The sequence below is a fragment of the Dermacentor albipictus genome, chromosome 2 (genome assembly GCF_038994185.2).
Source record: "Dermacentor albipictus isolate Rhodes 1998 colony chromosome 2, USDA_Dalb.pri_finalv2, whole genome shotgun sequence".
Lineage (NCBI taxonomy): Eukaryota > Metazoa > Arthropoda > Arachnida > Ixodida > Ixodidae > Dermacentor > Dermacentor albipictus.
Window position 1 is genome coordinate 185,870,173 of NC_091822.1, and position 12,971 is coordinate 185,883,143.

At 48.2% G+C, this 12,971-nt stretch overlaps 1 protein-coding gene across 3 annotated transcripts in view; it reads right to left on the reverse strand.

The window, feature by feature from the left end:
- spen (split ends) overlaps positions 1-12,971 on the reverse strand; it is a 210,956-nt gene that overhangs the window by 19,564 nt on the left and 178,421 nt on the right. For 2 of the 3 annotated variants that reach the window (XM_065454018.2, XM_065454036.1), the window contains exons 3-9: positions 8,420-8,629; positions 7,507-7,908; positions 5,021-5,277; positions 4,257-4,368; positions 3,370-3,607; positions 2,211-2,612; positions 1,761-1,903 (exon numbers count right to left, since the gene is read on the reverse strand). In XM_065454018.2, the coding sequence (XP_065310090.1) occupies positions 1,761-1,903; positions 2,211-2,612; positions 3,370-3,607; positions 4,257-4,368; positions 5,021-5,277; positions 7,507-7,908; positions 8,420-8,629 (1,764 nt within the window). The remainder of the gene's footprint in view (positions 1-1,760; positions 1,904-2,210; positions 2,613-3,369; positions 3,608-4,256; positions 4,369-5,020; positions 5,278-7,506; positions 7,909-8,419; positions 8,630-12,971) is intronic. The other variant, XM_065454028.2, reaches the window with a different exon arrangement.

Consider the following 12,971-nt stretch of genomic DNA (forward strand, 5'->3'; position numbering starts at 1 on the left):
GCCGGAAATACGTCAAGGCCGCAATGTTTATTTTGTTGCTACCATAATCGACAAACCTACGTCTCAAAAAACATGGTGGCAATGAGGTACTTCTGGCTTTGCAGTCACTTTTGGCGCTTGGCACTACCTCTGCATCGCTATGGTTATCGGCACGGTAGTTATCGGTCTCTGCTAGCAACCCTAATCTATACATACATGTTTCTTCTTTCTTTGTATTGCTGTCCGCCATTTCCAACGTTGTCTTTTGCTCGTGCAGTTGTGTGATTGCGGAGTTGTGCAGTTTTTTTTCGTCGTTTTTATTGTGTTTATCGGTTTGCGTCTGATGCGTGTGCAAGGACGGCGGAACTATTATTTGTGTGTGTGTTAAATTTTGTTTGTGCTTTTATATTTTCCTTTTATACTTTCTTTTTTTTCTTCGCATTGTGCGTGTACCCGTCGCTTCATTGCCGTGCAAGCAGCGCCACCATATGCTCCCGTGCCCCACCAAAGCGGGCAACATATGAGGCAAAGGATTTGGCAGTGAAATTAGAAATATTGAAAGGCGTGAAGGCAGGCATGCCTCGGCAAGTCATAATGAATAAATTCAACGTAAGGAGAAGCACGCTTAGCCCGTGCGTGAAAAATGAAGCAGAAATTCTTCAGACGTATGACAGCGACAAGTTTGCTGACAACAGGAAGAGACTGCCAACGGCAGCGCACCCGAAACTTGAAGAAGCATTGTTAAGATGGATTGCCGATTCTCACAACGCACAGCTGCCTTTGGGTGGCCCCCTTATCTGTGAACAGGCTGAAAAGTAGACACTGAAGCTCAGCATCGAAGACTTCAAGGCATCAGAAGGTTGGATCGTCGACCGATTCAAGAAAAGACGGGCCTGGTTTACCGAAGCGTGTGCGGCGAGTAAAGGTACGTTGATGTTTTAGGCATTTTTTGGGTTATCATTGTCGAAACCTCGAAAATTCGACATTCGGTAAATTCTGACATTTTCTCCGGTCCCGTGAAATCCGAATTAATGGGGTTTTACTGTATCAGAAAAAGGAAACCCACTCATATTCTCAGTCTTCCTTTCTATCTGTCCTGCTCCATTTCCAATCTGGTCATTGTCATTACAGTGACAACTGTTATGATCTGTTCCCCATGCTGGAAAATGATAGCATTGAAGGTGGGCGTCACAACACAGTCTTAAGACGCAGACTGGCTCCCGAAACGGCACACTTGGTATGACTGCTGTCCACATCACAACTCCAAAAGAAAGACCTCGGAGATGATGCATTATAGTTCTCATCACTCTCAATGTTGTCGCCGATGGTGCACACTGTATGACACATGTTCAACAGCTTCGCACAGTGTGTACAAAAGTTTGTACAGCACGTGAAAAAGTTGCTTTCCTTTTTTGGCGGTTATGAGAATTGCGTGCAGTGATGGCCATTGTGCACAGCACATGCTGCACATTTTTCCTTTAGTTTTCATGTGCAGAGAGCATACCACATTCAGTAAGTTTAATGCCAATGATGATATGGTGTTGGCCAGACAGCCTTGTTTTTACAGTCTAATCTGATATACACTGCATTTCTAATCCATGTTTCCAAAAAGAAGGGGAAAGAAGAACTGCGATAAAATTGAGTAAATACATAATCACTTTAGAAGGGTACTCCATCAATCTGCGCTTGACCTAATATTCTTTTTTCTTTTTTTTTTTAGGATTTCTTCCTCCAGGTTGCTACTCAGTGGTCGAAGAAAAGGGTAGGATAGAATGACTAACCTTGGAAACCTCTCGTCACGTATCACGTCAAATTCCTGGCGACGATCCCTCCTCTCCCAGGGCCGTTCACCTTGGAGCACTTGGCCAGACATTTCAATCTTGTCAAAGAAAGCTGTCTGACACTCACGACTAGCAAAATCAACCTGCAAAACAAGAAAACAAAAAGCGAGAATGGGAAGCTGTTAACATTCACACATTTCAAACCGTGATGACGCATTTAGACAACAATTTCTGTCTGACAAAAGCATTTCGGCGAGGCAAACAAAATGTTAAACACTGTTTGACCGTGGCTTGTTTACAGCCAAGCGACGAAAACGGAATCCAGCAAAGATGCTTTATCAGTCTTTCTCAAGCTAAGCAAGTTATTACAGTACAGCCTACTTGTAATGAAATTCACGAAAAGCAATAAATGCGATCATTATAGCCGGCTATTGGTATGACGGGACCGACCTTAAGATTGGCTTCCAGGAACATAGGCACAGTATGTAGAAGACGCACCTGCAGCTTCTTGCCGCCCAGGACCCTGCCACGCATCTCTGCCACGGCATGCTGCGCACACTCCAGGCTGTCGAAGTAGACAAGGGCGTGGCCGCGCTCGCGGTCAATGGCTGCAAAGGAGACGGGCCCATAGCGGCCAAAGGTGCGGCTGAGGAACTTGTCCGAGACCAGGTCGGTGACCCCGTCTAGCCAGACGCACATGGTGGGCATGCTCTTGCCAAAGCCCAGCTTGATGCGGTTGGCGCCCAGGTTCTCGCCGTCTAGCTTGCGCATGGCCTTCACCACGCTCGCTATGTCCGCGTACTGGATGAAGGCGTACGACGACGCCGAGCCCTGCTTCTTGATGTCAATTTCCTGCAACGATTCACAGATTGCAGGGCGAGCTTTAGAAAACTCAATTTCGGAGCTCCTATACGCCACGTGCCTAGTTTTTTTGCAACAGGGAAATAATGACCTTACTGAATATTTCCAGTGCTCTTAAAGGCACACTAAAGAGAAATGCTAAATCTGTTTAAACTGATAGAAGTGTACTTTTAATATGCTTATTTTCATTAATTTCACAGAAGAGGTCATAGGAAGGAGGAGAAAGAAAAGATCAAACTTTCGATTCCCGAACTTTGTGTCAGAACCCCAGCACGTGAATGTATAACTGTAACGTGACATCATGGATATCAAAGTACTGTTTTCTCATACTTGAGCCATCATGACACAACAAAAGTTATCAAACTCTACACTCATTTTTGGCCTCTTTAGAATAAATACAATGTAGTCCTTCTTCAAAGATAAAAAAATAATTAGAGCTACACTTAATTAACACAATAAATTAAATCATGACATCACAGCAAGCTGGTGTGGGAACTTCAGGGCAGTGTCACCCCGTCATTCATTCTGGAGTTTTTTATGGCTTACCATGCCTCCTCTCACTGTAACAGTTTTGTTTGTTTTTTGAACTGTCGTTTACCGACACAGTTCAACTTATTTTTCTATTTAGTGTCCCTTTAAGACAGAACAAGAAAAGCAAAGTGGTGAAGTGTCTAAACGCCCATGCTTCGGATGGCATGTAGCCCCCAAGAAAGAATGGCTGGAACAGATGTTTGGTAATGGCACTCACAATTATATCACCAAACTGGTCGAAGTGTTTCCTCAGTTCTGTGGTGGTGATGTCCTTCTCGAGGTTGCCGATGAAGAGAGTCCGCGTCGCCTTCGGGTGGTATTCATCCAGCTCTGCTTCGAGTGGCCTGAATTCGTTGTCCTCACCGTCCAGGCCCTCGTGCGATGTCACCTCGATCTTGCAGCCGAAGAATAGTTTGTCCTTGGACACTTCCAGTGCCTTCTCCACATCCTCGGGCCTGCCAAAAAGCAAATGGTAGTTTTAGCGACTCCCCATATGTGATTCCCACATTGCGTGCAGCGGTCGTTGCAATATTACTTCATGTGTGTCTCATTTTCGTGTGTCCGGCAGACTCAAGGTGCTTTTCATGCTCTGAACACTACAGTTACCCTAATATTTGGACGCGAACGGATACAGTCAGCTTTTGTAAAGTCGTTATCGGGTGTAGTCTAGCTAGCAGATCCACAATATGCCCATGGTTTGTAAATTTAAGAAAATTGGAACAAATGGACAATCTGTCAAGACCCTAAGCTTTGACGGAGACGAGAATGATTAAGCACTTGGCAAAGACGTAAGACCTTGCCAAGGAAGAGGAAAGCCACACAGACAAGTGTAAACATTATATTAAAACATCTTGTCCAGTCCTTGACAAAAATACAATGCCTTGACCATGGCTTTCATGAAGGCAAGTAATCTTGTCACATTTGCACTTGACTGAGATATGCCTCTTGTTTTGATCCCTTTTGTTCCCTCAATTCAAGTTGCCATCTTCCAAGCACCTTTTGGCTTGTGTTGCATTTCACCTGCCCTCACTAAGTCCCATGAGGTAGCGTGCTGCTGAGACAGCATAGCTCAATGCACATCGGAGAGCCTGAAAGCATACTCACTTCTTGAAGCAGACCACAGCGTACCGCTCGGTACCTTGCCCAATGACCTTGACGACAGTAACCTTGCCATGTTTCTTGTATTCATGGAAGAGGCCGTCCTTTAAGCTTGTGTCTGGAACATAAACACCAAAACAGTGAGAAATCTTGCCCCCTTTGAGATGTGTGTGCGAAGAGAAAGGCACTGCAGTCATTATCAAGCTCCTCACTGAAAGGGTAGACACTGCTCTAACACTGCAGAGAAATGCACCAATCGATTAGGGGTAACCTGTCTTGGCCATGCTGGCCTATATTTACTGGCTGCACATGTTTCTAGGATATATCTGCACTTCAAGCCTGCCTCGAAAGATTGATGGTTAATACCAGAGAAATTAAGGTAATATTTTCAATGTCTCTCTCAATTTTGAGACAGAAGCTCAGTGTCAGTACTTCACAATGACGTTATGGATTTCTAGACATCACAGCTTTCAAACGAGGAAAAATTTTTGAAACTTGTTATATTGAGTGTTTGGTTCTTTAAGAATGCAACATTATCCTACGTTACTGGAAAACAATTAGCTTGATTAAGCAATTAACAAATCCATGACACCATGGTGGGCTATTGTAGGAACTTCACGTTCCTAGCTGGCTTTAGTTTTTACACCTTTTTCCGGTTTATCAAGCACGCCTAACGCAAAAGTAGCTGCTCTGCTAAGGAACTAAGAAACACTTTGCATGGTTTCAGCAGGGCTAGAAACAAGAGGGATCACCGAAGCATGGAAACTGACCAGTGGATCTGACTGGTAGGTTCCGAACACAGATGCCGAGTGGCCGCTTGTCCTCCCTGTCGCCCAATGTGCTCCCGTCCAGGGAGTTATTGTTTTGCAAGCAGTTGCCACTGCTACTGCTCCCATTGTTGGCGTTGGTGCTACTGGTGTTTGGTGTGGAGATGGTTGACTGCAAGAATGAACTCGATGATGGTGCTGTCACTGCGCTCGCTGGCCGCTCGCCGCGTGACGCCTTGGTGCTGCTGCTTGAATGGTGTCTGCAATGAAGCCACAAAAATATACATGTACACATATATTCCGAGTTCACACTGACAATTCCTTTGCAAAAATACACTCAACCCTCGATAAAATGAACAAAGATATAATGAAATACTGAATAGTGAGTTTTAGAAACAGCACACCCAAAGCCTATCCTGCCTGCATTCTTTTGTCTGCTTGGCACTTTGCATCCCATTACTTTGGAGGTCCACAACCTAGAACTCCCTATTGATGTTTGAATGTAGAGCTACAGTCACAATAAAAATTATCGCCAGGTGAGTTCGTATCAATTCATTTTTATAAGTTGTGTAAATGAAACACATATTTAAAAGGACACTGTGTGCCTGCTTTCATTTCACCTTTGCTTAAATTTATGCAAGAAATATTTCCCATGGGAGACTTGAAAACTATGGCAATAAGTTCTGACAACAATTCACTTACGACTACTACATCTTATGTCTATGCGCAAAAAATTAAATTACCATTTATAAGTAGCTGCAACACGTTAGTAACAACAGCGACACAGATATGATAGAAGGAAGTTTGGCCTTTGTTTGAGAGTTAGAAATAAAACTGTAGTGTGTTCCTCTGTTTGCTTGTCTGTGCCTTGTCAGCTGATATTTGTAACAGAGTGACACACCATCATGAGAAACATTAAAGGGACACTAAAGCAAAACAATAAATCAGTTTAGACTAATGAAGCGTTGTTTGAGAACCCCACAGGCAGTCATATTAAAAAAATAGTTTGATTATTAGATGAGAAAATGAAGGTCCATCCAAGTATCGGTACTTGAATTTCGTGCCGAAACCCCAGCGCCGGTACGTCATCATGACGTCAGGGATTCCAAAGTATGTTCTCACATTTGGGCCACATTGACAGAATAAAGGTTCCCGAAACTTGCCATGTTTAATTTTTGGTTTCTTTAGAACACAATGTAGTCAATCTGTACCGCTATATATAATTAGTAGGCCCTAGAAGATGCCATCAAAATCCAAGACGTCATAGCCCCCAGATGCGGTACCTTAAGTAGGTGTCGCCACCTGTATTTCGTTCTTGCGCTTTTTCTGGCTTACCAAACGTCTTATCGTTGTAAGAGTGGTGTTTTTGGTGTTGTAGAACGGTAATTTACTGATGCAGAAGAAATCATTTTTCGCTTTAGTGTCCCTTTGAGGTTATCTCAGTGCAGCTTGGCATGCGCATGTAAAAAAAAAAAAAAACGCAGTTTCGCCCGAAAGGCGAAGCACCGATTGCGAGAGCAAATTAGTGGATAGCTGTGCGAAGTAAGGATAGTAGTTTTAGCAGCCACATAAACTTGTAAGCATTCATCTACTAACTAAATTAACAATGATATAATGTGGAAGCGTGATTGAATCACGACGTAGGAAGAAATACACACACAGACACAGCGCTGTCTTTGGGTGTCTGCTTCTTTCTACGTCCTTGTTCAGTCGCACTTAACACATTCTATCATAGATTCAAACCAACTTGCCCACCAACGTGTTTTAACTGACAAGCACGGTAAACGCACAGGTAAACATGAACACATTTCGCTCCATGAGCACGGGAACTCGTTGCAAAAATGCTGGAGTGAGGAATCGTGGTAGAAGCAAGCAAATTGACCTCTGTGCATCTGTGGCTTCAACGCGAACGAAACGCCGAAAGCACAGCGCATACGAAGCTACCGGCACTACGCGCACTCTGCAAACATCGCAGATTGCTTTTAAGATGAGGCCCGCGCGGACGCGCACTTTGGCCGCGTCGCAGATCGCTTTCAAGACACACGAGCGCCGGCAACGCGTCCATACGGCGTCCGCCAATCGGGTGCCCAACGGCGTAGTAGACGCCGTGTTTTCCACTCTGTAGAGAGCGGTAGGCGAGGAGGACATCGAGACACCCTAGCAGCCGCCGGAGAAGAACGTCCTTTCTACCTCGCCTGAACCTCCCTGCCTCGTGCGCGACAGGAGAGGTGGCACGCTTTCGGCCCACGTTCCTCGCTCGCACACGCGAGATTGAACCGCGTTCGCCGGCTCACCCTCTCACCTTCACTCGCACATACAGCCTACGGCGCGCGACGACGATTCATTTTTTTTTTCTTTTAGCCCCTTGGGCTTTATACGGAACATCACGGCGACGGCAGAAATGTGCCTGGAGTGTCCGTATAATTGATATCGCAATAAAAAGCGCTCAACCCAATTCCATGCAAAGTCCCAACACTACACAAACTTACGTGGGTGACTTGTTAGGTGAGAGAGAGCGACAGCTACTGTCGCTAGAGCTGGAGCGAATCTTAGAAGACGACGATCCTAGGCGGCTGCAGCTTGAACTCCGAGAGCTGGAGCGTGAGCGTGACTGGGACCTCGAACCGTGCTTGTTGTGACACCGCTGCTGCGTCTGTGACTGCAGCTGCGGCTGCTGCGGAGGTGAGGTGACTGTCGAGCTGACCGCCGAGCCTCGCCGTGAGGCGAGCCCGCCACGCACCGCCGACGGCGAACCGCTGTCCTTTTCATCGGGGTAGGGTTCGCCCGCTGGACTCAAGCCGTAGCCGCCTTGGGGGTCGAAGTGGCTTGACTGCGGCAGGGGTGCTGGCTGCCGCGGTGATACGCCGTGACTCCGGAAGTGGCTTCCACTCCTGGCGGAAAAACAGGGCTCTTAAGGCAAGCCAATGTCTAACAAGTTACTACTACCCCTGGGTAAAGCAACCCAATTTATTTCCTCCTAGTCATTACATTAGAAAGCGATACTTTGTTTGTTAGAAATTTCTACTCTGCAGATGATTTCTACTCACCTCTGAATACAAATGTACGAATAGATTTGTCTGCTAAGGCGGCATTATGCTTAAGATTTGTGCTCCGCTAGTTCACGGGTTTCATGCGTATCGAAAGTATTGTGCACGAAAGACACAACAGACGCAGAAGAGTGCAGTCTAGTCTTTGTTGAATGTACACTTCATAACCTGTTACCATTTACACAGCATCTTATTTGGCTTTCGTACGTGCAATGCTTCATTATGCACACAGAGAATAAACATTTTTATTAGATATCTTCAAATGTGTCTCTCGGGTGGAGCCCCTAGTCCGGGCCCCCACGCGAGCCAGGCATTCGACTACCACAATGAAGAATAAAGGTGTCCCAGCACTCACCCGTACTGTCCAGGTAAGATGGAGGAGGCCGGGCACCTGTCCGTCCCGTCCTGGTAGGCAGATGCATTGGAGGCCGCCGAGCGTGCGTATCGATCTCTCGAGCGGCCCCTGCTTTGGTAGCTGTCCTCGTCGTGATAGCCCGTTGTTCGCCGCACGTACGGGTCTCGGTCACCCGTACGATCGTAGTAGTAGCCCCGCTCATCGACAAACCTGAAGAGGACCGAGGGTAGAACGCTCGTTCTCACACATATGCAAGGGTACGTGTACGTGCGCTGAAATTACCGTACGCATGCGAATGAAGCCACATTACTTCGAAAGAAAAAAAAATTGTCACACTTCTTTGATAATTGCAAAAGAGGATTAGACACCCGGTTTGCCATTAACGGCAGACTTCTGTGGTTCTTGCAGGTCGCACTTTGCTTCGTGCACACAAGTGATGGCTGCCATACTACTATGTGAAATAACTGAAAAATACACGGGTAATATCTGATGCGCACGACCGTGCACTTTTAGACTGCACGGAAATTCTAACTCTTTCACTGCGGCCACAGTTCGCACAGTTCTCTCCCAATCATATGTAAAATGTAGAACAAGTATCACAAGATGGCTAAATTGCAAATGTGCGAGGGAAAAAAAAAGAAGGTTGGCAGGAATGTGTGTTCTTGCTATGGGTTTCTATTAGGCCATTGACGATGAATAGTGCACAATACTTAAGGTGCATGCACCTTGGGCATCGTACTTTGAGCAGTCAGATATGATTAACACGCTAGAGGTGGTGACGTGGAAGTTGCTAGCATCCAGCTCGGATGCTGCGACAAAGCAAGCCTTATACCTTGTAAGCTATGATAATGAATGACCCACCCAAGGCCTATCTCAACAGAAGCTGAACAAGAAAAGTCTCAGGTGGATGCCAATGTTGCGACAAGGGACTTTGTTCCAAAGACAAATCCATTGAAGTTCAGCCACTGTTCATCACCTCAAGTCTCCATGTTCCTGCAAACCTCTTTCTGGTTTGGATTTCAAAGACCTATGTTGCACTCCCCACTAAGTGCTCAACATTCTGCACTACAACGTCACATAGGGTGCACGTTTGTGTATTGCGAGTGCCACAAACAGAAACAGGCCCAGTGAACTGAGCGCAATGTGACCAGGATGGAGCCCTGACTGAAGTAGCCACGCATAGTAGCATCTGCACTTACACCCCAACCTCCTCCTGTCCCTACCCAACCTGACAATTATGATCAATGACAACATACTTATCACTCCTGTGGTGGCTACATGAAACATTTCCGCCCGCTTTCATTTATTTTCGTTGCCCCATCATGCTGAGCAGCAGCCCATTCGAAATGACAGTAATGAAGAAAAAAAATGACACCTCGCTTGTGCAACAACAATAAAGCCCCAACAGAAGTCAGCGTCTGTCATCATCTTTTCACGCCGTTAATAACGAATCAGAACAGTACGCTCGACCATCTTACTATTCACCGAAACATAATATGGATATAATTTTATTATTCTAACTTCTCGTTCGTCGCCTCTCGTAAGAAGAAAGAAATGGTAGACAAGGTGCAGGCTATTGCGACCACAGTGTCGCCGGAGTGGCGCGTTCACGCACCACGCAAGCACTGCGCAGCCGATTACGTGCCGTCAATACAGCCTCTCCCTCACCCCCCTCGTCCTCTCTTTGAAGGCGCCGTAGGGGTTTTCGCGCGGGGCTGCACCCCACAAGGAACGGGGTGGGAGTCGACGGGGCGCGTTGCTGTTTACGAACGGTTGCCGGGGCGACGACTCCCGTACGCGGCGGCGCCGGTCCCGTCCCTGGTCGATGCGGCCCAGGCGTGGTCGGCGGAGCCCAAGGTCCCCCCTCCCCCTACTTGCAACGGCCTGCCTGCGCCGCCGCTACAGAAGACGACGACGCTGTGTGACGGGGCGCGCGTTCAATCTCGGGGTTAGTTCACGCACGAGAGTCGGCACTTGGCACAGCAGAACACGGGTGGTAAAGCGATATCCAACCCCGCGCTAGTCCAGCGAACTGAAACTTAACAAGTCGCGTCAGCTAAGCAGAAAAGAGGACCAGAAGAAGGGCTTACGTCCGACTGAGATCGCCCTCAGTGCGACGGCGACTAAAAGGAAACTTCACGCAAGGATTGGCGACGGACAATGGACGAGCCCTCCTTTCCACTCCGGAACGCACAGTCGTTTCTCGTTACTTATGTGGCTGACGCGAAATCCAGCCTTACATGCTCCGCAGACGTGCTTGTGAGTTGAGATCAAGAGGAAAACGTGAAGTTTTTCGATAAGTCATGCCAGCCAGACACACAACCGTTCCGAAATGGGCCGGACGGGTTCGAACGGCGAACCCACAAATCAGGCGCGTTGGAAACAACGGCACACCGTGAGCCGCAACTGTGAATGACGGGCGCAACGAAAGTTCTGGATTGTCTCGAAATTCGCCCTATTCATTATCTTTATGAAGGCCGAGGTGCAATGGCTGGAATACGTCGAAACAAGAAAAGAAGCTCCAAACAGTTGCTGTTCGCGTCTCTTACTTTATATTTGCGCCCATATACGACGGTGGCTCTTGCACAGCACCCAGTGCGACGCCCAACTCTGAGCACACACGCGCCAGACACACACAACTATCGCAGCCACTGACGCGTTGGGAGAAGTGAACGCGCCGTGGGCGGGCTTGCAGACGACACTAATGGCCACGCTGCGGTGCCGGGGCCGACACGTCGGGAAGATGAGCTGCAGGCCACGGGGCTGCTGGCTCTGACGTCCGCGAGATTTTCTTTTTGTCTTTTGTACGGCGACGGGACGTCGCACGGGCCGCGCCTTGTCGGTACCAGATGCTCGCTCAAAGCAGGTCGGCGAGCGAGGTCGCTCTTCCACAAAAAATAAAGAAGTTGACACAGACCATTCGCACAGGGGTGAAATTTCGGGGTGGCGACGCTGAGTCATAGAGACGGACGACTCGACTCGATTTAGAATTCCGCGCGTGCAGTCGCGCGCAGGTTTAATGAAATGGTTGAAGGAGCGGAGAAAATAGCGCGATAGAGACCGCGGAAGGAACTTGTAACGGGAGGTGACGTCACTTTCTCCGATATATAGTTACATTGCACTTTGGATATAAGGTAGCCCCAGGTACTGAAAAGGGGACATGATGCGATAGCATTCAAGGAACCACACCCCTATTTTCTCTATTAAGCTCTTTACAATACAGGCGCTGGAAGTGATGCTACCTCGCTGCACACTATGTTACGCTGCACTGGTGAGACTGTCCACTTGACCGATGAAGATCTAAACGACGGGTGGTTCCGCACGTTTATATGTTATAGTTTTTTTGTTTGTGTTTTCACTACGTGCTTTAAGGCAATTGACCTCCATTCAAAGAGAGAGAGAGAGAAAAAAAAGAAGATTCCGTGTTAGAGAAATCACACAACACTACAAACTGGCGAGGTGCAAGTTTCCGCCACCACACTAGAAAATTAACAAGAGACAGGCGGTCGCCTTGGCGACAGCTGCAGACGAGAACATTTCAAAATCCGGTGATCTTGCATCACTATTACCCAGAGCTTTATTCGCCAAACCAACGTAAGTTTTGTGAGACCAGGGCAACCCTGGAACACATGATATGGGAGTGCGAGCAAGCGGGGGTCTCAGGCGCGGACGCAGCCTCGAACCGAACGCGCTGCTCAGCTCCGCCCTCGAAGACCTGGGCCGTCCAGCGGGCCGAGGAAGCCGCCAGAGCTCAAGGGCTCGTGGCAGACGCCTAGGCGGGGGTATTCGCCCGATCCCCGAATAAGCTCGCCGGGCCTTTCAATAAAGTTATTCCTCTTCTTAACAAGATATAAAAAAACAGCACGCGCCAATGATTTACACCGCCGCCGCTGCTACCTCGGATGCCTCGATGCCAGCTATCAAATCGCGATATCAAAGCACCACCCCGACCAAGCTACCGGTGTAGCGCCGTCACCGACGACGGAAGGGGGTGGAGGGCGTCACGCGAAACGCGGTCACCCGCATCTCAAGGGCGCGCGCCACGGAAGTGCGAAGGCGCCGAGCCTCGCCAGCCGGAGGACTGGCGCGCGAGTGCAGCGGCGCTTAATCAAACCGCCGCGCGAGGAAACCAGAACGCGCGCGCAGGACGCGCGTCGTTCACACACGCGAAGCGAAATCGCGACGCTGAGAGCGGGAGTGCGGCGCACGCTTCGGGGGCGTTGTCGCCCCGAGGCGGGCAGCGCGGCGCTAATAGAGACCTTTAGCGTGTCCGGTATTCCGGCAAGTGCGGGTGGTTTGCCGGTATAGCGGGGGCGTAAACGTGAGCGGCAAGATTGGTGGCGGCAGCTGGTGGTGCAAAGCTCAACCACACAAACACAGAGCTAATTACTATATTCTGCTTAACTGCTGGTGTAAATATTCGAAAGTGGCGTAATCGTGTTCACAATTACGCCCCTGCCAAAAATTTGCACCACTAGTGAAGCAGCATATAGTGGGTTACTGCAGTTTTAGCTCTGTGTTTGTCTGGTTGAACTCTACGCTACCAGGTGGC